Consider the following 26752-nt stretch of genomic DNA (forward strand, 5'->3'; position numbering starts at 1 on the left):
AAAATATATATGGGTTAAGACAAGTAAGTGCTCAAACCAAATAATTCTAAGATAGGTTGGTATGGCAAAAGAAAAACACAGCATACCATCATTTTATTGGATGAAATATGACTTGTACCCAATACAAAATTGAAAATTGAAAATTCATTACCAATAACAAGAATCTAGATGCTTGCTGCATAAACATAAACATGTCTAGTCTAGGAACTGTTGAAAGATTGATTCATTCTCATTCTCATTCTCATTCTCATTCCCATTCAATTGTGGATGGAGGCTTGGATGTAATGTCTAGACAAACTCGGTTGACACCGCGAACACTGTTGCAAATCTTTCTTGAAACATCATCTAGGAACTTATGCTCAAAGTAATACCTGAAGTTTCAAACATATGAAACAATAAACAGAAGAACATGCTTATCCGTGTGTTAAATGTCTAAAATACCCAATTTATAATAAGGGAATGAATGAATTTGCTTGCTCACCAGTCTGCTGTCATGCCATCTTGACTTGTAACAGCTCTAAGTGCAACTGCATTAGAATGGGTTCTTTGATCTCCTTGAACACCAGTTGTCTTTACAGGCAAAAACACAGCAAATGCTTGCCATATTTCATCATAAATCCCAGCATCTTTGATTGCTTGGATAAAGATTTCATCCACCTGGATTTTCATGCCAAAAGAAAAAACACGATTTAAGGATCTTTTATATTTATCGTTTGATTGACTTGTTCAAATCTTACTTGGCGAAGAATATCCAAAGCATTTCCTTGAGTGACATCACCAGGAATCCTCACAGCAAGCCCTGGCCCCGGAAATGGGTGGCGCTTCAAAAACGACACTGGAACATCCAAAATCTTACCCAATTCACGAACCTTCAAAACAAATCAATGGCAAATTTGTAAATAGTTTAAACTTAATAAGAAAGTCTCTGTTAGATATAGTTCTTTATGTATTCAAAAGATGTATACTTGAAAACGCAAGTAGATAGATAAGAAAATTCAACCTCATCCTTAAATAGAAGCTTAAGTGGTTCAATGAGCTTCAATTTCATATCTTTAGGGAGCCCACCAACATTATGATGGCTCTTAATTGTGTGGGAGTGAGTCCTTCCACTTCCAGGAGGTGGGCAAGATTCAATTACATCTGGATACAAAGTTCCTTGAACCAGGTAAGTAGGTTTCCTTCCAAATTTTTTCTGTAAACCATTAGCAAAAGCATCAAAGATTGCAATGAATTCCTTCCCAATGATTTTCCTCTTCTTCTCAGGATCCGTAACACCTTTCAACTCACTGAGAAATTGCACAGATGCATCCACACAGGTAACAGGTAGATGAAGATCTCTTTCAAATGTTTCCATCACGCGTTCTTGTTCCTTGTATCTATAAAACAAACATATTCAACAAGTTAACAAAGGGATATGAATCCTGTCTTGATGAAGAATAAACGTGAGGGAAGATCAAAATCTGACCTTAGCAAACCGTTATCAACAAAAACACAGTGCAGCCTGTCGCCAATTGCTTTGTGGACAAGAGTGGCTGCAACAGTTGAATCTACACCTCCGGATAATGCACATATAACATGCTCTTGAGGCCCGACCATACTTCTTATCACTTTTATTTCTTCCTCCATTACATCTTTCATTTTCCAACCAGCTTCAACTCCACAAATATTGAGAAGAAAATGTCGCAATGTTTCCATTCCCTCTGGTGAATGTGTTACCTTCATAAGATTGAAAAAGGAGTCTTGGTATGATACTTAAGAAATCGACAAAAATAAGGAGTGATTTGACATGCAGATTATTTTATTTTTTATCCTTTAATCAACCCAAATCCAACTTAATTTACCTCTGGATGGTACTGGAGACCATAAAACCTCTTGTTGGGATTCTCCACCGCCGCCACCGCTCCTTGCTCGCTCCTCGCAACCACCTCGAATCCATGAGGCAGCTTCACAGCCTCATCGCCATGGCTCATCCACACGACCTGTTTATCACCAATATTCTTACCCCCGAACAACCCACCACAATCTTTGACAACCTCAATCACCATTCTACCATACTCCTGCTTCTCTCCAATGGCAACCTCCCCACCCAATTTCTGTACAATCAACTGCAAACCATAGCAAATCCCCAATACAAAAACACCGTTTTTTTCAACATATTCCACAAATCCATCTGGGAAAGAAGGTGCATCGGGGGAGTGGACCGAATGAGGGCCACCGGAGAGGATTATTACAGATGGATTTAAATCGGTGATGGATTTGAGTGAGGAAGTGCCAGAAATGCAAAGGGAGAAGATGGATAGGCTCCGGATTCGACGAGTAATGAGGTGGGTGTACTGAGAACCGTAATCTAGGATCAGAACTATGTTCGATTTTACGGTTTGGGATTCCATTAGAGATGAAATCCTTTTGATGTAATAAGTCTGTAACTGAGAAAAGGGAGTAAGGGGTTTAAGAGATAAATGAGGCTAGCTAGGGTTTTATGGAGGTTGGCGACTTGGCGGGAAGGAACAAAGAGACTTTGGGTCTGTAATGAAAATCAGCCCAAAATTCCATTCATTTGTCTCAAACTATTATGACTTTTTTCATTTCAACTTAATGCTCCGTTACATTATCCTTCTAATAAAAGAGAGATTGCATAAGATCTTATAATACCATAATTATTAATTTTCCATCTTAAAAATATCAAAAAGTAATTCATGAATTAGTGAATTTTTTTTTTTTTTGAACCGACAAATATTTATATATAAAAAGGGACTGAATAGCAAGAAGCTATAGGTCAATGAACATGTATAAGAACAGTTTGATCTCGTGTGTTTTATCCATGTAAACACCATGACCTTAATGTTATCCACCACTTGTGTATGTGTTATCCAGTTCTCTTTGAAAATCAAATTACATCTAGCTTTCTAGATCAGCCACGCTGCACCGTAACAAATGCTAATGAGGGTTTTTCTTCTTTTTGGACATACGCCCCATTGCAAACAGAATTTCACCAAGTCACCTATGTTTCCAATTGTAGGTTGTGTAATCCCACACCAGCAAAAACCCACTCTTAAATTGTTGTCGCCATCGAGCACTGAATCAATGCATGATTATTGTTCTCTTCCTCCATTTCACAGCATTTACATATGACAGAGCTGAGATTAATACCTCTTTTTTGCAATGCGCATGCAATTGGTATACCGTTTAGAGTTGTCCTAAAACATAACACTTTGATTGGGACCTCCTGAATCCGGTCAATGATTACTTTCTCAGGTTTTGCCTTTGCCCTATCAATTTTTTTCCCTCAGCACATTTACGTAGTATGTACCATCACCAGAGATGTTACAAGTCCACCGGTCCATTCTATAACTTCGTGTATTGATGAATAAATTATTATTGTTATTTATAAAAGTATGTCGTGCATTTATGGAAAATTTTAAGTGTTTGAGTGATCCAATTTTTGATTTTTTTTTTCTTAGGCCCAAAATACTTTTGAATCTATGTATGCCTATTGACATAAGTACCAGTATGAACATGACCATTGTAAAGAAACAATATGTTCATCAAACTACATAATAACACAACAACGTATAAGCTAACATTGCAAAAAAAACATCGAGTGGAATAGGAAACACATGATCAGTAGTAGATTTAATCCAACATTTCCCACAATGTAGTCCTTCATGGTATATAGGGCTGTAAACGAACCGAACGAACACGAATGAGAGCTTGTTCATGTCCGTTCGTTTAAGTTACCCGAACAAATGAACGAGCACAAACGGATAAACGAACGAGTTTTTTTGTTCATGTTCGTTCATTTGACAAATTACATTGTTTATGTTTGTTCGTTTATTTTCGTGAACATGCTAAACGAACATAACCGAATGAGCATAAATGAACAAAGATAAAAAGATATAATTGAACATATATGAACATATGATATTGTTATGTAATCAAACACAATTAAATATATATGAACTTATATGAACAGGACATAAACAAACAACATAAACGGATGTTTACGAACATAAATGAACAAACGAGATCATTGTTCATGCTCGTTCGTTTAACTAAACGAACAAGAATTTGTGTTCATGTTCGTTTATTTATTAAATAAACGAACTTCCCACTGAACGGTTCACAAACAGTTTGTTGAACTTTCAGTTCGTTTATAGCCCTATATATAAGGATTCTAAAACTTCTCCTCCACACTTTAGTTGTCGAATGATTGGCAAAAGGTCTACAAACAAAAACAAGAAATCGTATTAATGGTCGGTAACCAAAGAGCTATGAATTGTTGCAATCTATAGAGCTTTTGTTTTTCCAAAAGGGTTATATGTCGATATTTCATTTTTTTTAAATGTATGCAACAAAATGATATTTTGGATTAACTATGCAACTACGTTTAATTTTAGGACAAAAAAGTAAAACGTTGTTGCATAGATTGGTTAAAAAAACACATTGCACAAATAGACATTAAACGTGTACAAAATCCTGAGGTAACCGATTTCATTGGACATAAGACATCAACCTCAAATTAAAGTTAAATAGTGAAACCATATACTTTTTCTTTGTAAACCAGTTTTATAGACCATGAAAATATCAAAACTGTATTGACCATTTATAACTAGCTTTTACAAAATTGTATGCACGGTTTTGTTTTTCCAAAAAAGTTAAAAATATTCTTTATACAACGCATTTCATCTTTCTTCCATTTTATGAAACAAAGTGGTTTTTAGAAAGAATAAAAAAAAAAATTAAAAATACGTGTCATTGTAGAACAAAAAAATAAAATATGCAACATTTTACATGTAACATGTTTAAATGCATAATAGAACATGGTTAACACATTTTGTGTCAGTTGCATGAATTGTTAACAATTGAAAAAGTGTTGCATAAACAAACATTTAATGGGTTCCACATTAAATTAACAAAAATGTAAGACATTATTTGCATAAACAAACATATACCCCTTTCCAAAATTGTAAATGATAGTCGAACACATTTAGAAAATATGCAGCATTTTACATGTAACATGTTTAACAAAACGAGTAAAATCGTGAAACGTGTTGCATAAATTGGTACAAGAAGGAAACTTTGTTTGCATAAATAAGCATTTGATTCGTGCCACATCATGACGTAACTGGTTCTCAGCTAAAATGTTGCATATTTTGGTCTACAATAGAACGAGATTGCATATTTCATATATAAAACCAGTTTGTTGCATAAATTTGTAAAAAGGTAAAACATTATCGCATAAACAAGCATATAACCATTCTCAAGTAATGGTAGTCGGACACATTCTATGCACCGGTTTTGTTCAAATATGTAAATGCTTGTCAAACATCATTTTTTTTCTTTTACATACATGATGCTTTCATTTAGTTGTTTATTTTAGCATCTTATCTTCATTTCTTTCAATTACAACATTTTGTTTTTCAAGTTTTTTGTTGTTAAGACTTTGTACATTGAAAACTCTATCCAATTATAGCATTGTAACTTCAAACTCTTTTTAAAGTAGGATGGTATAACAAACAAATAAACAAAAGTACATTGCCATTTTCTGCATTTAATAGTATCCATACCAGGACAGTATCCAGAGCAGAGCAAATAGCATTGATGATTGAGGTTTGATAGTGAATATGATTAAAACCAAGGCATCCACCAGATATACATTTTTCCAAGGTTTTTGTGGGAAACTGCTTCAGCAATTAAGCGACGAGCCTGTCCTTCTACAGCCAGAGGCAAAGATGGTGCTGCTCCCACACCAACAACAATTCCTTGCAAACGTGCTTCGATATTGCTTATCGCTCGCTGAAATTTCAAATAATCACAAATAATACCAATCTACTTTCTATCACACCATAGCATTCTACTTCCCAACTTTTTTTCACATTAAAGTGTAACCCTTTTTTTTTATTTTAAGCAAAAGAAAAAGCAAAACTGGTTTTACTTATAACAGAAAGAAACAAGGAAGATGCAACCAACCAACCTGTGCATGAGGGTTCTGAACTTCTACTCCACTAGACTTATGAGTTTTAGTCCACTCCACAAGAGGATCATGGATGAAAGTTTCGAGAACACTCATCAATGTTTCTCTGTGTTCCCGTAGTACTGAAAGTGTAATCTCACAAACCTTCAAGAAGGTGCCTTCATACCCTGTAATCCCCAGCCCGTCAATCATATTCTGCAAACACAACAAGGTTACTTTCCGAAATAACTCGATAAAAAAACGTATCAAGAGCTAAAAAAGATGTGTTCTGACCTGGGTTAACCTGAAAGGTACAAGTTCGGGCTTCTCGAGCAGTAAACCTCTGTCAAATAAGCAACTGAAATCAACATGAACACAGTCACCCGTGGTTGAATCAAAAAGAATATTTTCTCCATGACGATCTCCAAGACCGACTATATGCCCAACCATTGACCAAACAGCAGTAGTGTGTGCATAAGCAACACGGGCCCTAAACCAAGCTGCTGGTTCAGAAAAAGTGTTCAAAAACCACTTGTGGAAAGCTGGAGGGAACATGGGAAGTATTCTGTTCTTCAGCATCTCATCTTCACCTATTTTACCAGCTTGGCATTGATCGTAAATACGCTTGATTTGAGGGTTTGTTTTCAGCCGATCAAACTTCCCTGAGCTTATATATATGTCTTGGAGAATATGTCGAAGCCCACGCGTGTGGGGCACCCATTCTACCATCCCACAATCCTCTGTTAATGGAACCACAGCAAATGTACGCACATACAGCTTCCTTCTGCGGCTTTCTGGACACTTGGACAATAAACGGTTTATCATCGCATTGAACTCCATCATACGTGCATCTTTCCTAAGGTCGTCTTTCGGTTTGCACAGGAATGGGCGTTTAATTCCATCACTGCCCACTAGAATAATCTGTACAAAGAACAATAAACATTGCAATTTGAAGCATAGAGATATGTAATGTTACATGTGTGGCTTTACCTTACCTTTTTTGGTCGCTGAAGTGATGAAAGGACCTCAGCTTCATCTGCTATTCCTGTTATAGTGGGAAGATCTGTAGCCGAAAAGAATCCTGTCGTACTTGCATCATAAGTGGGAAGACTAACATTAATTGCTCCTTGAGTAGGCATTATGATTTCCAAAGGCATCATCCTTTTGAGGGCACTAAACTCAGTAGAAATGTTGATTGTTGCTGACTTGGACTGACTTGCATGAAAACAAAGCCTGATTAAATGATCAATTAGACTGGCAAACTGAGCAAACAAAGAGTTGGAGTGGAATCCTTTTCGTGCGTTGTTTAGAATCTCTGCAGCTGCTTCCCGCCTTGAAGAAACTGTTGATTTTGAAACAGCCGCCATGACCCAAAGGGCTTGTTGTGTGTATTGCCGGAGAACAGAGGTGATGATGTGTTTCACCACTCTCACTATCTCTTCATTTTGGTGGCAGATTCTGGAAACCAGTTGAGGTAGAACTGTCAGCCATTGATATGTAGGCAGATCCTTTAAACACCCGCGCATAATGCCCATCACCTGCCAGTGGAGAAAAGAGTAAGGATCCACTTGTTTCTTTTATCACATGATTACTGAAAATGATATAATAAAAGGGTACCTTCCCATGAACTAATTTCATATCTTTATTGGATGAAGCACCTTTCCTCTGATAAATGCTACCAAACTCAAACCATAGTGTCAACAACCTTGGAAGAGCTTGAAATAGATTCTTATGGCCTCTATGAAGACCCTTGGCATAAAATAACAGGACATCAGGAAGAAAATACCACCAAGGCTTCTCAGAATTTGAAGTCGTGGAACTCGAAGAAACCATCCGTTGACCCGCATCGGAATTGTCTTCTTGTCGTTTCCTTGCATCAACAAGCACCTCATCACAGTATTTCGCGGCATAAAAATACCCTTTCTCCCACTTGGGCTGCAGTTCCCTCACCCTTGAGAAAAGACCAATCACATCTTCCTTCTGCTTCAGTCCCGTATAATGAATCCACCTGGAATACAGCAAAAGAGTTTTGGCAACATCTCGATTCTCATTTGATGCTTGAGTATTGCAAGGTAAAGACGGTTGGTTGAGAGGGACTAAGGAAAGGCTGGTGATGGATGACATTGCAGCCGACCCAATGACTTCAACAGGCATGTTCATAAGCGACTGTTGCAGCTCTGCAATAGCACCATCGGATCGCCTGGTGCTCCATAAAAGCTTAGCCTTTTCCATGTGGACATTAGCCGCACCCGATGCCTTGGCTTCCAAAATGGCTCGATTAGCTGTCTCGTAGTGACCAGCCGAACGACACAGCTTTGCATATTGTATCCAGAAGCTTCCCACTTGGCCACCAAGACCGCTAGCACCGAAAACCAGTCGCCGGAAAGCCAATAGCGGTTCGCGTGTCCAGAGAGACGGTTGGGTCAGCCTGAGTCGGTTTTCCCAGTTTTCAGTCACTTTTACAAACTCGGGTTCACTCACACATGACTTTTCCAAGAAAGATTCCCCGTTAAGGATGGAATGGAAATCCTCGAGCTCCTGCAACACGTGAAGCTTTACAACAAACGGGTATGCTCGGGTGTATGAATCCATCCCAGCAGCAGCCAATGGAGCTATCAGAGCTTGTTTTGATAATGCGATTTTCTCACCAACCGAAAACTGATCTTTCATTCTCATTGCTCGAAGGATCTTTGCAACATCCATGTCAAAGGAAGCGTTGCTCTCCGAGCTGCTACAAAGTAAACCTTCTTCTTCAGCTCCATCTAAGTACTCATCGGTCAGGTCCCATCTACCAAGCCTCCAAGCAGCCTGAACTCCTTGCATACACCATGTTTTTTTGTATTGAGGAATCCTGCATATCAACCCATCGACATGAGTAACCACTGCCTGGAGATGGCACATGTTAATCAAACAATTCAGAACGTCTGAATGCCTCTGAACGGAAGTGGGTTCCATCTGCAAAGCCTGTTCGCAGGAAGTCAAAACTTCGGCCCAGTTTCCGGCTTTTTTATTTATTAAAAGCTGATCTTGGAAGCTTTTTGATTTACGTAACGATGCTAAACCAGACAAACCATCCGGTTCATCCAAACCGCTATAAATCTCCATCAGAAATGACACGTCTTCATCCTCGAAAACCCCGCTCTTCTCAGCCGACGGGTTGAACGACCCGGACTTCTCGCGAACATGACACTCGAAGTACAACAAAGACCGAGCATAAGCATGACACCTAAACGAGGCCTTAGCCAGGGTTACTTTTGGAATTGCAGACAAAAGCTCCGAAACGTTTTTACACTGAGACAACTGGTCCGGATCCAATGAAGAACTTGCAGTTGCAGTCATCGTATGATCCTTCAACTTTTGCTTTGAAACGGACGATTTTAAAGACTGAGATAGAGCAAGCTCTTGTTCGATATCATCAACCCATTGTCCAAGATTATCCAGGAGATTAAAAACAGCTTGAATACAAACTTCACTTTGACCAGAACTGATCCCCGGAACAGGAATCGTGCTGCTTTCTGAAGCAGCTGCATTAAGAACCGAAAGAATTTCTTCTGTTATGCCATGGCGGGCCTCCTGGGTACCATGTAAGACAGCATTTAGCACCAAGTATGGTAGCAGATAAGTTGCTGTCTGCACTTCATGGCGTACAATACCTCGACACGCGTTAAAGATCATTGCACGTGAGCCGGTGGCATGAACAGTAAGTTTTTTCACCCAGTTGGAGATCCATCTCCGAAACGACAAAGAGGGTTGATAAATCGGACCAGAAGATGCAGAATCAGACACATTTGGAAGCTGAAACCTTGAGGTTAAGCAAGGAGCTATTATCTCTTTAACATAATTAGAAAATCTACCCCATAATCTCTGACCCCTTCCAGACACATTTCCATTTGAAGCGGAAACATTCTCATCAAGAGACGCCTCACAACCAGCAATCTTCAATAGCTCCTGTATAGCCAGAGCAGCCGAGTCTTGAATTGTGGTGTCCGGTGCTGCTCGAAAAGCCCGGGCCAAATGCTTGTGGATCAACTCGAAAATCAAATCGTCATCCGAACATGCGATTTTAAACCGTTGATTTGAAAACCCTTTCACCTTGGCGGGGTCCACGGCGCCCAGCAATCCGAGACAATCAGCACAGACTAACTTCAACCGTTGTCCAACTACAGTTCTTGATTCTTCTGCACACCCTCTAAGTAAAGATGTAATCAAAGAGCTCAAAACATCCATATCAGAATCCCCTTCCCCATTGACCATAACCGTCACTTCCTCTCTCCTCAACTTCAGCAACTTACTTAGCTCACAAGCAACCATATATCTAACGTTTATGTTTTCATGGTTCAATCCGTCCACAATATTTCTCAACTGATCCTTCAAAGTCATGACTCCACGGGCTTCCTCGATTACTCTGTTTACTTCTGCAAGGGGGGGAATGTTGGGGAGAGGTGGAAATTCACAGATATGTTGCTTCAGGACAGACTTATTCTCAAATACAAGTTCTTCAAAGATTTTCACGATTCTCATCATATGAGGAGAAGATTGTTCTTTATGTTTCTCGATTAAGGGGATAAGGGAGGCGAAAACCTGAGAGATGACATGTTTAGTGCTGGAAGGGGATACCTTTGTTAACTGTTTGATGAAACAATGCAAGACAGCAAGACCATCACTCTGCAGTGGTTCCTTATTGATTGCATGCATCAGAAGAACCATGAGTTTTGGTACGTAGGTGTTAAGGTGGGAACCCATCATGTTGATCAGCATTTCTATACGTTTTGTTGCTTGAATTTGAAGTGAAATATCGCCTGCATGGAGCATCTTCCTGTCGATACTGTTAAGAAGACCAACAAAATGGTTCCTTAAAAATCCTGGAAGATCCTCGTTGCCTGTCAAGATTTTTGCAATTTCTTTTATCATCTCAGGCACCCTTGATAGCCTGTATGTAAACAACAAAATTCAAAATTCAGGGGACTGAAACTTCTAGCTTTGACATGATAGTAATAATCTTAAACTCAAAATTCAAATCAGAATCAGATGGGAGGACATCTACCTTATGCTGGTATCAACTGAATCATCCACATCCACTGAACAGATGAGTTCATCCAAAAGTGCAGGTAAAGCAGCTGCAAAAATCTCTTTCTTGGTAGAACCGGTATGATCACAATAGAACTGCAAAGCACAGTCTAATTTGTGCCCATCAGCTTGATAAAGAGCAAAAGCAAGAACTTTGGGTATCCAGTCGACTATAAGTTGCACCATATCCATATTCAAACATTTTGCCAGATCCTTTAACGTATCCACCGCTTTATCGTTATCCTGTTGACCAATCACAAGCTTCGGAAGAACAACCGGCACCATTTTTTTAACAAGTTCTTCCACTTTAACATCAAGAAGACCTCCTGCAAATTCTTCCACCATTTTTGGGGATCTTTCAAGCCGTAATGATAAATAATTATATACTTCATTTCGTATATGAACAAACTTCACAAGAATTTGCTCCAAACCTCCTTTAAGATGAAAGAAACAGGCACTGTGTATACATTTGGATGCAGAAATTCTCACTGTAACATATTTACTGTCAAGCTGATCAAGCAATAGCATAAGAGAAGATAAGAAGAGTTGACCATGGATATCTGATGCAACCATGATACTTGATGTTGCTTCAAGAAGAGTTTCAAATAGTTCTGGATCACTGGCCACTTCATAACCACGTCTAATTTTGTCCAAAAAAAGTTGCCCGTCCATAAACAAATCAGTCAATATACGATGCTCAAGGAAACAACTAATCTGTCTGTTGAATGCTTCTCTCACAGACTTCCATTTATGAAGCAAAAGATAATCGATAGATTTTAACCACTTCATTTTATTTTCATGTAAAATATCTGAACTCGTATGAACAAGGACCCGTCCAATTATCGACACACAGGAAAGTTGAACCTCTTCAGATTCATCATAAAGGAGAGTGAAAAGGAGGTGGAGAAGATCTCTGTAATCACAACCCAACTTAGGCGATAAATTTTCGATATTATGGAGACTGGATATTATTGAAACTGTTTCATGGTTGTGAAGGACGCTTTTATCACACATAGAGCACCAAAATCCTTGCAATAGCTTATCACCCGTCCAACTGTGTTTACTATTATCCCATTTTAAGAATAGTTTCAAACTTTTGTTAGATGAACTTGAAATGCCATCACAAGATCCATAGAGACATGCCAAATACCCAATGGAAATGGCAATAGATTTCTTAACCTTTTCACTCTGTTCTTTTGACAACAACCTGCCAAAAACATGTAAATAAACTCCAGATGAAGAAAGGGAGTAAAAGAAGAAGAGGAATGACATGTTTCTTTCGTTCGTACAGAAGAAAAAAAAAATTGCATTACACAATGAGGCTAATGGTGATATATTACAACCTTAAAAGAGGTTATTAAGGCCCAGCTTATTATGCATGGCTGGACTAGACAGAACATGAATCGTGTTTTCCTGTTTCTGTTTGTTTCTTATGAGTGGGAAAATGCATAGTGAAACAACCCGTCCCACATGGATAGAAAATGAGAAATGTGAGCCCATAAGTTGTGGGTTATCGGTTACTTCCACCATGGTTTTAAGTTGATGATGTTATTGGGCTAATCTATAACTTTGGGCTTGGGGTCTTACACATATGTATAAGTCATAAATCATAATCATTATGAATGCATAAGATATGTAAGGTTTGCTTACCCAAGTCTCGTAAAAATCGGTGTCATTGTACCAAATCTGCACATGCCAATCAATGGCATAGCAATAATAGCTTCACTTCTAACTTCTTCCGCTTCATCCTGAAGACCCAAGTCCAAAACACCTAGATCACTCACACTTTGAGACAAAGATCCCAGCATGGGAAGAATCTGGAGGCAGAAACTTTTTGCTTTCCAGGGCAGACAGGGGTCAGCTGCCATAGGAAAATAATTCCATGGAATCTTCAACACTGACTGCATTAGGTTTGCAGCATTACCATTATCTCTGAAAAGTTCATCCTTCACAGGAAGAAATCCTACAACAACAAGAGGCACAATTTCAGATATTATAATCATGGTAGAGTGTCAAGGTGGAGAACTCCATAGAAGTGATCTAATCATCATTATTTAAAAACTAAATTACAAAATTTGCCCTTATTCATTTTTTTCCTTCCATTTTCCCAATTGTGCCGTTATTTCCTCAAATATTCTTTAAACATCATTTATATAGACAGCATGTAACGAGAAAAAAAAAAGGGCCTTACTATGTTTAAGCAGTATACTGTGAAGTGCTTCGAGATAGATAGATAAATTTTCTGGGTTTGCCTGCAAGAAATAACCCTCACTTAGATCATGGAAAAAAACTGGTTTTGTAGCTTACAAGAAATAATACCATACCTGCTCAGAAATCCAAGGAATCCAACTAAGCATCTGATGAGAAATTCGAAGTAAAATTTTTGACCAAGAGTATTTGCTGAAAATAATGCAGAGCATGCTAAGAGCAGCCAAAGAAATTTCTGGTTCTAACACATTAGCCTTTCCACCAGGAGGTTCCAAGCATTCAATAAGCGAAAGAAGTGAGGAACCTATATATTCACCATATTCCTTTTTCCCTTCACAAGATGGGTAATCAATCTTGCTCACATTTTGCAAAGTGGTCTTGAAATTCTCAGAATCATCTACTTTCTGTCGCTTACTCTTCAAAACATTTGGGAGATGAAGTGGTCTTTTATCTCCAACTCTCACTGGTTCACATCCACTGGCATCCGAATAATCTTCCCCATTAGTTGTACCTCCAACAAGATTAGGATCAAGAATAGATACAACCACTTGAAAGCATTCAACCAACCCATAATAAGGTTTTGGAGAACAAAGGAGATAAATTAGTAATTCAGGCTTCCAGATGTGAGGGGGGCATACTTTAGCAATTCGAATATATGCACCACACAACGCCTCCTGAAAAGAGAAAAGAGAAAACTTATCAATCAATATTGCATTGCACATCTAAGGATTTTGTTTCTTTTTTACTTGATCCAGAAAGCTATATATGGGTGTTTTTATTACTTAATGCAGAAAAAAGTCATCTTTCCCAATTAAGTCTTGACTTTTCACAGTTTTGCGCTCATTTATTCATTATTCCTTCCATGTCTCAAGTGTGCTGTCATTTCTTCAGATATATTTTAAACTTCATTTGTCCAAAATGGGTAAAAACCAAACAGGATCTAAGTCAGCAACTCTGTTAAACTTAAACCCAACATATATATATATATATATATATATATATATATATATGTAAGTGAATGTTGTGTTACAGTAACCATGATATCAGATGTAGAGAGTTACTAAGCACACCTTGAGCTCCAGACTTGCAGTCTTCTGCATCGACTGATGAAATACACTGACTATATCAGTGGCTGTCAGCTTGATAACATCATCAGCAGAACTGGAGTATAATGCTTCAAGGCATCCACCCAAGGAAGAATCATAAGATGTGTCCCTGCAAAATATACTTGTTACTAACTCATTTGATCCGTTTCACTTCATTTCTCAATACCATTTCCATGATGTGAAGATACGACCCACAAATGAATTTTAGAAGTGAAATGGGTTAAATGAGTTGACTCTAAACATTTATGTGGGACAACTCCCTTACAGATAAAGCTTTTGGATAACAAAATTGCTAAATCCTGCTATCTCATCTTTATAGATATTTGAGAAAATGACAGCCCACTAGTTTGTTCATTCACAAACCTAGGTGAACGTTACAATTTGATCATCAACCCTTTGTCTAGAAAATTATGTTCACTACTTACTATCTATAATTTGTTCTTTTCCGTATAAAACAATGATTTAAATGCTGAATAGTCAATGTTTTAAGGTAAGCAATAGCAGATATCATTTCTGCAAAATGGATTGATTTGTCTTCTGCCAACCCCTAAGCTAGCCTACATCACCCCATCCCAAGAGTATAATATGATATGTAAATCAAGTAAACAGTCTAAATGGTAGAGTACAAAATAGCTTGAGCCAGATATATAATTACCTGAACACAGGAAGTCCATCCTCAGCTTCACTCAGTATGGTTGATATTGAAAGAATCATGTTTTCACTAGGAATGATTTCATCATTTACTACTGCTCCCAAGATGTGCACCAAGTCAAAGCAAGCCTTCATGAGATTTGTTTATTAGAAAACAGTACAAAGTATAATGAGGACAGAAAGAAAATGATTAATCTTGAGGTTAGCCAAGTTTAAAGTAGACTGAACATCAAATAAAGTCAAACTAACCATTTGCAGAGCAGCATCTCCATAGCACAGTAGCTTACAGGCAGCCAAAACAAATGGCACATTTATAAGCCCTTCCACATTTAAAGCTCCTTCAGTTAAGCATTTACAAGAAATTTTAATGATCCAAGTAGCAAAAGGCTGCCATCTGGCAACTCCTGTGAGGTTGATTATAATACCGAAACCATCGGTTGGTTTAATGCATGCTGGGAGTTCACTGAGGAGAGCAGAGTCATTGGACATTCCAGAAAGGGACTCATAGAAACACCTCAGAGATACTTCCTGATCTTGTTTGGTTGTGTTGTTGGCTATTGAAGCTATAGCTGGGAGATCTATTCAGACATAAAAAATAAAAATAAAAAACATGAAATGTTCAAACTAGCACATCTACCGAATGAAGAAAAGATTCAGATTTTCATGGCTGGCTATGATCTTTGCTTATCAGTCCAACTACCACTCCTCACAGAAGTTCTAACTGATTAAAGAGAAGACGAATGAAATACTATGAACATGGGACAATTGTCCAATCAGGCTGTGTTTGTTACACATGAAGGATGACAAAAATTTCAGCTTTTGTTCAACCCAAAATGGAGGAACAAGATGGGACAGACTCACTCATCTGAGCAAAAGACGTTAATGCCCATTGAAAACAGCCCTAGAGAGCTTATCCAGTCCAGTCCAATCTCATGTAACAAACACAGCCTTAGTGAAAGTGTGAAACATACAGATCAAGCAATAATGATAGTTTTGTAATTTGTATGTCTGTGGCTTCTACCTTCAACCACACCCATGACATCTTCAAAAAACTGACGATATGCATCTCGGTCTCCTGTACGGAGCAAGGATAATAGGGATCCTAATGTTTCAAAAATAATTCCATGGCGTGAGCTGAAAAGTAACACAAACATGAAAGTTCAATGAGAATAAAAAGACAAGAAATATAACAATAACAATAATAGTAGCATAAGAGAGAATGGTACTTTCATTAGCACAAAGAACAACTGAGATAAGATGATATTTTGATTAACAAAAGAGCTTCCATAACAAAATCTCATAAAGCATGAAGAAATCATGAATGATTTCTAGAAGTTGATGTTAAGTACCAATAACTCACCAAAATGAGGGTTCCGCGAAAAAAGGTAATATACGAAAAATTACAGGTAAAATTGCACTGGCCTTTCCATGGAAGAAAACTCCAGGAAAATTCTTGGCTGTATGAGTCAATAATTTCAATACAGCAATCACCTCCCTTTCGTTAGCTGCAAAAGCAAAGTATGAAAAAACAGGAATGCATACTTAAAGAGGATACTCATGCAAAAGTAATTGCTTGGCATACTCTATGTTTAGAATAACTATGATATTTGAACATTGAAAGTACTAGGCTTGAGCAGTCAAAATATATAGCTTTAGCACCAACTGTAAGTAAACAAACTGCTGTCAACAGTACAAATAATAATGTTTACTGGAAATGAATAAAACACATCTATCACATGCCAATTTGACATTTCACATGTAATGTAGGGTGTTTAAATGCCAAGGCCAGCAGAAAATATAAATATACATATGAATGATGCTACAAATTCAACAGATTATCATTTACATATTCCATCAAATTTTCATGTGAACTTTATGTTTTCTGCCAATCCTAACAAGATAAGAAATTTTCAGGCTCTGCCATATGAATGCACACCTTATTTCCTTAGATGTATGACTTAGCATCAAAAATAAACACTAGTATAACTAACAACAGAAACTACAAATAAATACAAATATTCATCAAGCTAATCAAGGCAGGCTAATGGCAACAGGAAAACTTACAGAAATTTTGAGGAACAAGTATGCACATAAACTATATCTATTTTAAGAACAATTGCTACAAAAGATAAAATTTAGTAAAGTGCCAAAACAAAGTTGTCCCTATTGGATATAAGGTATTCACTTTTCTCAGAAATAAGAGTGATTGGCGTTTCCAGTTAATGTACTTACACTAGGTTTATAAAGAATCAACAGGAATCACATTATTTGCAAGAATGCAAATTAAATCACAGTCGCATTAACTAAAACCTGTTGTGCTTGATAGTTTGTGTTACTGAAGTCTACTTTTATTTCCTATTTTTATCAAGTAACTAGTCGTTTACCAAAGAAACTATGAGTTTAAAGATACAAAATGGTAATGATTCTTAAAGAAACAAGTCATTTATTTTTGAGTAATCAAGCTCCAAAAAGGTTACCGGAAGAAGACGGGACGACGTAGGCGTGGAGTAGATTGGGGATAACGGCACGAAATCGGAGCTCTAAAGAGGCGTCATCTGATTTGTTGGGAGGAGTTGAGGATGATGCTACTATTCGCTCACGGAGTTCGTAAACTAGGCTTAAGTTCGCCATTGGCTTCCTTGTTCCTTCTCTCTGGGCTTTTCCCTCGCAGATGGAGGGCATTTTGACTTCGAATTTGCGGGTGAAAATTAGTCCGACCCGGATCCGTATAAGGTTTGTTGGATCCATTAGTTTTTTTTTTTTTTTTTCACACTATCCTTCGATTCAATTTGTCAAATGTTATATTTTGTGATTATTTTGAATTAATTTATTTTTCACGTATCATTTTATAAGTTTTTTTATTTTTATAAATTTCAAATAATACTTTAATGTAATAAGTGCAATAAATGTCATGGTTGTCAAAATCGTGATCCTGATCGTACAATCCTACGATCTTAGGTATGAAAAACGATCAAGATTGTAAACGGATCGTATTTAGGTTAGGATCGTAAGATTGTAGGTAGGATCGTAGGATCGAGATCCAATCCGACCTTCCATTGATTTTTTATTTTTTTTTGCAAATGAAAAATATTTTTACCACTTAATAGCTTTTATCTTTTACCAATTTACCGTTAATCATTTTGTGTTGTGACTTATGACTAATATTTTGAATTTTTTTCTTACTTTTGAACGAAAAAATAAATGTTTGAAATATTTTTCATGTTTAAATTAAAATTATCCTTTATTTTGTGGGATCTTAGGATCCCGATTCTGATCTTGACAACCTTGATAAATGTAATAAAAATGAATATCAATTTCATTAATGGACTTACCTTCTTATTTCAAAATAACAAAATTAAAGTCCATTAGTTTATTTTGCTTATTTATTAATAAGGCTACTGCTCGGATGCGAAGGTGACCAAAGATGCGAACCTTCCTGGTTCGCTGCGAAAGTTCTTGATTCTTAGTGTGTAAATGCGAGCTTCGGAGCGAGAGGCTGTATGCGAGCCTTGTCAGTTCGCCGAGAGGGTGAGGTTCGTAGCCTGAATTACTTCTGCCCCTTGCGAATATCTGCGAAGGTTCGCAGTATGAAGAGTAACATGCGAACTTCCAAGCCCTTTTTGGTTTCCTTCTTCCGTTTTGAGCTGCTATCGACCAATGAAAGGTTCAGGATGGTACGGATGGTCATAGAAAAGTTGGAAAATGTGATTTTTAGTACTGGGAGAGATTTGAGAGAGATTTGGGGGATAGAGAGAGTGAGAGAGAAAGATAGAGTAAGAGAGATTGAGAAAGGCTTTGTCGGTGGCCTTTGTTAGTGTTTGGCCTCGTAGTGTTAGGATTTTAACCTCCACTGCGCCTTGTTATGAGTGTTATACACCCCTGAATGGTACGTAATAATGTTTTATCGAGTCGTTACATCACTCACCCTATTTAGGGTTTAGATTTTCTGAACATTTGAAATTTCCGAGTGATACATTGTATTGATATGGAGAGTTGTAGTAAACACAGAGTAAGCCCTATTATACAAGCACTAACTATGTTGATCGGTTTGACTTTTTGATTTTGTTTGACTTTGACTTGACCATAAATTGTCGGTTGTCACATGTAAATACTCAAACTATTTCAAACCATTTGCAATTGATTCAAACCGATTTATCGTTGCGTTCTCTCTCTCTCTCTCTATATATATATATATATATATATATATATATTTCTAATCCTTTTGTAGCATGTTGAGCAAAAGGATATTTTTCACGAATATCTTACTAGCATGTTATACACTGTTAAATTGCAAAGGTTTTTAGTACATTACAGAGCATACATTTAAACTATAATTGGTATAGTTTGTGAACCAATACGTTATACTAAGTTCATTACACAAAACAAGAACATACATTTAAACTATAATATGTATAGTTTAGGAAACACTACACTATTTTACAAGTTCAATAACACTATTCAGAAACAAGAATATAAACTATAATAAATATAGTTTATGGAACACTACTCTATTACACTTATTCAAGGATACACCACTAAATAATTATTTAAGTATAATTATTTAACATTACAAAGTACACTACTACGAGGTGATTGTGACATCCCCAATTTCACAGCTAGAAAAGACCGATTTGTTTATGTTTTGTTTTATAAAATCAGAGTAATCATTTGATTAAAAGAGTCGCGGAATTTGTTCCCAAAACAAAATATGATAAGATTTATCAAAACGTTTTTCAAGAGAATATATTTTCATTAAATAATAAAACATCGAGATGTCATGTTCCGATACAGACCAAAAGCATAAACAATATAAAATAGACCTTACAACAGTTATTTATAACTACTGATCTATAATCCAAAATCTCTCATCAAGTCCACCAACTTATACCCTTGTGCCATTACCTGTAATGCAAAGAAAACTGAGTGGCTCAGGCTTAGGAGCCTGGTAAGCATATAGGGTTTTCAACCCACAATAATACATTTATTATATTCAATTATCAAACAATCAACCCAAATACCCATCCCTATATCTCATTTATTTTCTCAAAGGTTTACCCTAAGAACCAACTATCTTTCATTCATTCATTCCTAAGGATTTACCTAAGGAACTGGCACAAACTCTATTTGCTACCACGGTTTATACAACAGGCACTACGTCACATAGTCACCAAGGTTCATACGATAGGCACTACGTCTCATAGTCATCAGGGTTTACACAACAAGCACGAAGTCACATCGTCACCAAGGTTTATCAAATAGGCACGAAGTCGCATTGTCACCAAGGCTTACTCAATAGGCACGAAGTCGCATCGTCACCAACTATTCCATCTACCCATGTTCCACCCAACATTTTTGTAGATATAAATACAAACACAGTTTAAATCATTTAACACCTGTATAAAAACATCAATTTCAATCCCATCTCAAATAGACAAATAATACATAACACATAGAACGTATTTCATAGCTAATACTTTATATTTATGTGTTAGAATAAAGTATTATACACTCACTTGATCAGAAGATGATCGGACAATACTACAGCTTGTAGAAGTAGTATTATTCGGTAGATCTGGAAGATCTTCACAAAAAGTGGCTTCTCACGGGCAGAGTTTCGGCTCGGAAATTTCAATTCTTGGGATCTTCGGGGCTTCGGGACTTGCTTTCGGGTATCGGGAATGATACTGGGGCTTCGGGGTATTTCTTGCATGCAAAACGAGGTAAAAACACAAGAGAAAGGGTAGAATGGAGCACCAAAACTCGGCTGCACTTGGCATCTATTTATAGGGACTGAAACCCCGAATTACGTTGGGCATAATGTTTAGTTACGTTGGGCGTAACCTGGATAAGGTCGCTGACTCCCCCCCCCCCCCCCCCCCCGGCGAATAATATTGAAATTTATAATTAAATTTAATATTTTGATTATTTAATAAACTTCAAAAATTCATATCTTCCTTATGCGAACTCCGTTTTTGACGATTTTTATATCCACGCGTAGGTGAGACTACGCTCTACAACTTTCCTTTAGACTTCGTTGACTAATTTTGAATTTATTATTATTATTTATTTTTAGTAGGCCGGAACAAGAAAAACTCCGTTATAAATTCATAACTTCTTCATCCGACGTCCGTTTTCGTCTGTATTTTTACTGTTGCACTACTATCAACAAGATATTCGATTCTCGTTTAGATTGTTTTGGCTAAAAACCGTTTGATCTCAAATCGAGTATTCGGACTGCATACGGCTAATTCGAAACTTAGAAAAATCATAACTTCCTTATACGAAGTCAGATTTGGACATTCTTTTTATGCACGCTCATGGTTTAACGAACTCCATGACTTTTGTTTAGATCGCTAAGGCTAAATATCGCTCTAACGTAAATTCACTTTTTACGTCGTTCAACGTCGTGCCGTTTCTGTCGCGAAACTTCGACAGGCTATAACTTCTTCGTTATAACTCGGATTTCGGCGTTCTTTATAGGTACGAAATCCTTGTAACACATACTACAACTTAGTTAAGATTATTCCTTCAAAATAATCTTCCATCAAAAAATTATTTTTGACGTTTATTATCCTTAAATTGACTAACCCTAATTTACGAGCGTTACAATGATACATACAAGTACAAGAGAACATATAACACTACATGTAAACTAGTTAATATAGGGTTGTAAGACACTACTTCAATTATACCCATTGGGGTACATGTCCAAGTCCTATAAATTATAACTAGAGTCTCGTGGAGGGAGAGCATGACTTTGTGTATATATCTATACGAGATTGACAACCATGCACCTAAACTGCTAGCTACAGTTAGGCCGTTAGGCTTGGGGTGACAAACGTCATAACATTCTGACGCCCGAAGAACGTCGTAGAGGCCACTAGTCAGACTAGCATGATTATATGAAACTCACGATAGTATTAACTAAAACATTTGTTTACGAAATTAACACTACTTGAATGGTTTTATTTTAATTAATGAAACTACAGTACGCTACTATACATTACGGTTTGTAACATCCCGGAATCGCAAGAGTAGAGTTGAAGGGCTAAAAGTGTAAGTTTCGGAGGGTGACTCGGCGAGTCCATGGATAGACTCGGCGAGTCAGGTCGCGGCTATGGTCGCGTGTCAAGTGGCCTACTCGGCGAGTCCAAAGATGGACTCGGCGAGTAGGTGCTGTATGGAGAAAACCCTAATTTTCGGGGTTGAGCCCTATATAAAGAGCATTATGCCCCTCCACGGCCTCCCTTACCCCCCCCCCCCTTGAGTTCCAGAAACCCTAAATTCGTGGAGAGTTCATTTGTGGAGCAAATTAGAGCTTGGAAAGGTGTTGGTTGAAGAAATCTTGAAGGAGAAGTGGCTTGGATCAAAGGGCTTTGCTTGGATTCGAGTTTGGTTGCTATTGAGGCATCTTTTGGAGGTAATACTTTCGTTCTTAGGCTATGTTTTCCTAGTTTCATCATTTTGGGGTTTGTGGGGAGTATATCTTGGAATGTTTTGGAGTTTGGAGGTTAGATTTGAGGTTGCTACCTCAGATCTGGAATATTGAAGGCCTAGAGTGCATTAAAGTTCCTATGTTTGAGTGCTTAGTGAAGCCACCATGTCCCAAACCTTGGTTCTAAGGTGAATAAGGCTTAGATCTCTTTAGATTCACGTAAAGTTTGCCACTTTACGTGATGGATGGATTGTAGGAGGTTGGATCTATGTTTTGGATCAATTGCATGGCCTGAGATGCTTCTGTATGGATTCAGACCGGTGGTACTCGACGAGTCACATGGGTGGACTCGACGAGTTGCTTGAAGATGGCCTGGAACTCGACGAGTTGGAAGAACAACTCGGTGAGTAGGTTGAAGATAGCCTTGGACTCGACGAGTCCACCTGGACTCGGCGAGTCTTGTCGAGGAAGTCCCAATATTTCTGGTTGAGTTGATGAATCGGTGAGTCAAGGGATGACTCGATGAGTTGGGTGCGAGTGGACTCAGAGTTGTTGGACTCGACGAGTCTTGGGGTGACTCGGCGAGTTGGGTCGCTGATTGAAGGAAGTTCTGAGCATATGGACTCGGCGAGTCATCGGGTTGACTCGGTGAGTAAGGTCAGTCAGGGGTTGACTTTGACTTGTCCAAGGTTGACCAGTTGTCTTCCAGGGGTATTTTCGTTATTAAGGGTATTTATTGAGTTGAATGTTTTGATGTTCAGTGAAGGAGTTCGTGTCAGAGTTCGGAGCAGCGGGATCTTTTCCTTTCAGCCGGCAGTTTCGAGGTGAGTTATCCTCACGATATCAACAGGGTCTAAGGCACCAAGGCCAGCCCTTTATTGGATTGAGATTCAGATATGGTTATTATGTTATTGTTTGATGTGTCTGCATCCTGGTAGCTAGGATGGTACATGCTAGGAGACCTTGTTAAGGTTAATTTCCCGATATACAGAGTGATGTTATGCTAGTGACCGGTTAGGTCGGTAACCCGGTTAGGGTAATGATATGCTATGTGATCTGCTTGCTCGGTTTGTTGACTATAACTGTTATATGAATGTATGTTTTGTGCACATGGTTGTTTGGACTGGAGATGGGTTGAGGCGGGTCCTGCTTTGTGCTGTAGGCCAAGATACCCAGGGCGGACCGGTTGTTCCGAAGGCCCAACGAGCGGTCCGGATAGGCTGTAGGCCCCACGAGGGCGGACCAGACGTGCCGAGGCTCGGAGAGTGGACCAGGCCGACTGAAGGCCCGATGCGGGCGGACCAGTCACACTGTAGACTCAGAGAGTGGACCACGTGGGTTGAAGGCCCAATGCGGGTGGACCAACCCCACTGTAGACTCGAAGGACATGACTAGACCTGGAGGATGGATCCGATGGACTGAAGGCCCGATACGGCGGACCAGTCACACAGTAGACCCGATATGCATGGCTGTTCTATGTTCTGTTATGTTATGTATGATTTATATGTTTTGGACTGGAAGGTCGCAGCCTGGAAGGGCGTATACGTGGTTGGTATTTTGGGGGTATCTCACTAAGCTTTCGGGCTTACAGTTGTGGTTTAATGTTTTTCAGGTTCTTCAGGAGACCGTGGCAAGGCGAAGGCGCGATCGTACCGCTCCTCATGATTTTGTAGCAATGTGATTCTGGGAATACTCTAATGATTTGTATTGAAAACCTTTTTGTAAACATTTTAATGAAAATCGGGTTGTTTTGAAAATTTTTAATTGGTTGTATTTTTCGGATGTTACACGGTTGGTGGTGTCCAAGCATTCATACAAATGCTTTCATACAATACACTACTATACATTACAACCGGTGCTATCCAAGCATTCATACAAATGCTTTCATACAATACAATATTATACATTACAATTGGTGGTATCCAGACATTCATACAAAGAGTTTCATACAAACACTACTACGATACACTACTTTCCTAGTATAGAGTACACTAATATGTCATACAACTTAGGGAAACATACATGCTATGGTTTTATTCATCAATAAAACTACATATATTATTACAGACTACAGTAACAAACATACATTTTGGCCTTGAGGCCTAAGACTACTTTTTATTTATAAATAAAATATTGGATTTTCTAGAGGAACATGTTAACGCTTTTCAATGAACAATAACAAGTTTTCCATTGCAAAAACATACTTATGAACTCACCAACTTAAATGTTTATACACTTTCAAAATCATTTGTATTCTCATGGAACCGGTAGACAGGTACACTACATGTTTTTGAGAAGATGAAGCATTTACGATGTATAGTCTATAATTATTGTTGTACATTTTGAGGTTATACAAACAATGTTGCAGATACAATATAAACACTTTATTATCACTGTAGTTGTTGATTACCTTGATTACTATTATATAATTGTTGTGATACTGCACATGACATCCTCTGCCCATAACGTTTCCATCGTTCTAGTTTGGGGGTGTGACAGATACCTGGTGTGGACTGATTGCAAGTCGTATGCACAGAGGCTCGGGAAGAGTGGTTGGATTGAGGCGGCAAGCCAACAAATCCTAGGTATTCCAGTCTGATGACTGATTGGACCCGTTGCATGTTGGCATTCCAGCCCGATGACTGATTGAGCCAGAGTATTACAATCTGATGATTGTGGGCCCATTATGCATGCTAGTATGTTTGTTATGTGGGGTATTTTGGGGGAAACTAAATTCCAATAGCATTAAAACGTCTATATTTTTATAAAAAAACATTTTAATCGTCAAAGAGGATGATAAATCAAAGTTAAAGGAATTGCTTTAAAAAGACAGTTCCACATCCTTATAGATTTCACAAGCCATTTGAACACTAATTAATGGAACTAGATTAGCCAAATGCTTACCAATCTTTCAAAGAATGTTTGGATACCAAAACTAGACAATAGGATATATTTAACATGAGAATTCAAGATTGGAACATAGTCCCATAATAAAAAAAATTAAAATCCTAAATTAAAGTAAGATTCTAGTCTAAACTTCATAATCTCACCATGAGACAAGGATTGTCAATGGACCATGGATTATAATGAAAGGCATAATCCAATCATAACATCAAACTCATATGATTGTTTGAAACCATGAACTTTGTTCTATAACAGTTAAGGTTTGAAAATACCCAATTAATCACATGCAAGCTAAACTTAAATCAAACTTTACAAGTCTTACCATTAGTTATGGATGAACAAATGGGTCATGGATTTTAAGGAACATAAACACCCTAATCACAAATCCAAGCTCATATCGTTGCTTGGAATTAGTAGTTTGAATCAATGAATCATAGAAAGGAAAATACCCAAATTACCACCATTAGAACTAGAATTTGATTCAAACATGATGTTATCTCACAAAGCCAGAGGGTTATCATTGATTAAAGGAAATGTACCATCCAACCATAAACTCAAGCTCATATCATTACTTGAAGCTTTAAATTCAGATTTGAAGATCTAGGGTTTTAGAAACCCACCAAGTCACATCTAACTCACCAATCTCCTATCTATTTGTTGGTTGGAACTTGTAGATATATGAAAGAGTTAAACCACATCAACAAATTTACAATAGCAACTTAATTTAAGCATAAATTCGTATTTCACCATTGATGGTCAATGAAATTAATCAAAACAACTCCAATCTCATAAATCCCACAACCATTTGTTGGCTGGAGCTTGGAGATTGATTAAGGAAAGGAACTACATCATTAATCTCATATAGAAAACATAAATGAAGTATAAATTTCAGGTTTGAAATTTCATAAAACCATAATTACGAATTTGGGAAAAAAAGGGACGAAGAACTACCTTTGATGCGATTTACTGGAAGGATTTGAGTAGAGATTCATCTAAAAGTTCCAATCATCAAAACACTAAGAAATTTGAGGGAAAATCGATTATGAAGGTGGAAGGGATTGTTGAAACTGAGATGAGAAAAAAGTGGTTGAAAAATCGGAAGAAATCAGCAAAACAACGTCGGTATAATCTAATATGCGTTAAAAGCGCATGACGCTTTCCATGGGCGCGAGGCGCTTCTCCCTAAAATTAACTAATCGGTAATTTTGACTTTTCTTCCAAAAATCGTTTAAAAAATGAACCCAAAGCCCACCTAAAACTTACATTAGCTCAAGAAAGATCCTTTCATATCTTAACTCATACAACATTGATCCTAGATACTCATTTGGTCAAACCCTAAGGCCAAACACAAGTTTTCTAATTTCTCACTTTTGGTCCCTAAACCTTAAAAATTTCCTTCTACGCTAAAACTTTATCATAATTTATTTA

The 26752-nt window shown here is 37.7% G+C and overlaps 2 protein-coding genes across 3 annotated transcripts; both read right to left on the reverse strand.

Moving 5' to 3' along the window:
- Window positions 1–62: 62 nt before the first annotated feature.
- Window positions 63–2569, reverse strand: LOC145034358 (uncharacterized). Its single transcript, XM_078982750.1, has 6 exons — window positions 1842–2569; window positions 1466–1716; window positions 1001–1376; window positions 738–869; window positions 482–657; window positions 63–371 (listed from the first exon to the last, which is right to left on the reverse strand). Exons 1-6 carry the CDS (start codon window positions 2388–2390, stop codon window positions 248–250), a joined length of 1608 nt encoding a protein of 535 aa, XP_078838876.1. The 5' UTR covers window positions 2391–2569; the 3' UTR covers window positions 63–247.
- A 1518-nt stretch (window positions 2570–4087) lies between these two features.
- ATR (Ataxia telangiectasia-mutated and RAD3-like protein) lies at window positions 4088–17625 on the reverse strand. 2 transcript variants are annotated; one of them, XR_013678051.1, is made up of 16 exons: window positions 17463–17625; window positions 16346–16490; window positions 16007–16119; window positions 15235–15563; window positions 14990–15114; window positions 14299–14443; window positions 13345–13902; window positions 13212–13272; window positions 12671–12983; window positions 10998–12227; window positions 7571–10883; window positions 6949–7491; window positions 6248–6874; window positions 5975–6169; window positions 5568–5796; window positions 4088–4222 (listed from the first exon to the last, which is right to left on the reverse strand). XR_013678051.1 is itself a non-coding variant. In XM_078982751.1 (15 exons), the coding sequence occupies exons 1-15, from the start codon at window positions 17614–17616 to the stop codon at window positions 5629–5631; spliced, it is 8019 nt and encodes a 2672-aa protein (XP_078838877.1). In that variant the 5' UTR covers window positions 17617–17625; the 3' UTR covers window positions 5358–5628. The 2 variants fall into 2 exon arrangements, 1 of the variants encoding a protein (XP_078838877.1); XM_078982751.1 differs by lacking the exon at window positions 4088–4222 and having other exon boundaries at window positions 5358–5796.
- Window positions 17626–26752: the final 9127 nt, after the last annotated feature.

The sequence above is a fragment of the Lactuca saligna genome, chromosome 3 (assembly GCF_052625555.1).
Source record: "Lactuca saligna cultivar CGN05327 chromosome 3, ASM5262555v1, whole genome shotgun sequence".
NCBI lineage: Eukaryota > Viridiplantae > Streptophyta > Magnoliopsida > Asterales > Asteraceae > Lactuca > Lactuca saligna.

Bases quoted from the DNA above. Each gene is read 5' to 3' on its own strand.
- ATR (XM_078982751.1), bottom strand. From the start codon at position 17,616: ATGGCGAACTTAAGCCTAGTTTACGAACTCCGTGAGCGAATAGTAGCA. The intron at 13,273-13,344 runs GTATGGTATTAT...TATTTCTTGCAG, and splicing joins TTCCTTGGATTTCTGAGCAG to GCAAACCCAGAAAATTTATC. The intron at 7,492-7,570 runs GTACCCTTTTAT...CTCCACTGGCAG, and splicing joins TGAAATTAGTTCATGGGAAG to GTGATGGGCATTATGCGCGG.
- LOC145034358 (XM_078982750.1), bottom strand. From the start codon at position 2,390: ATGGAATCCCAAACCGTAAAATCGAACATAGTTCTGATCCTAGATTAC. The intron at 870-1,000 runs GTTGAATTTTCT...TTTGTTTTGAAG, and splicing joins AGCTTCTATTTAAGGATGAG to GTTCGTGAATTGGGTAAGAT. The intron at 658-737 runs GTAAGATTTGAA...ATGAAAATCCAG, and splicing joins CTTTGGATATTCTTCGCCAA to GTGGATGAAATCTTTATCCA.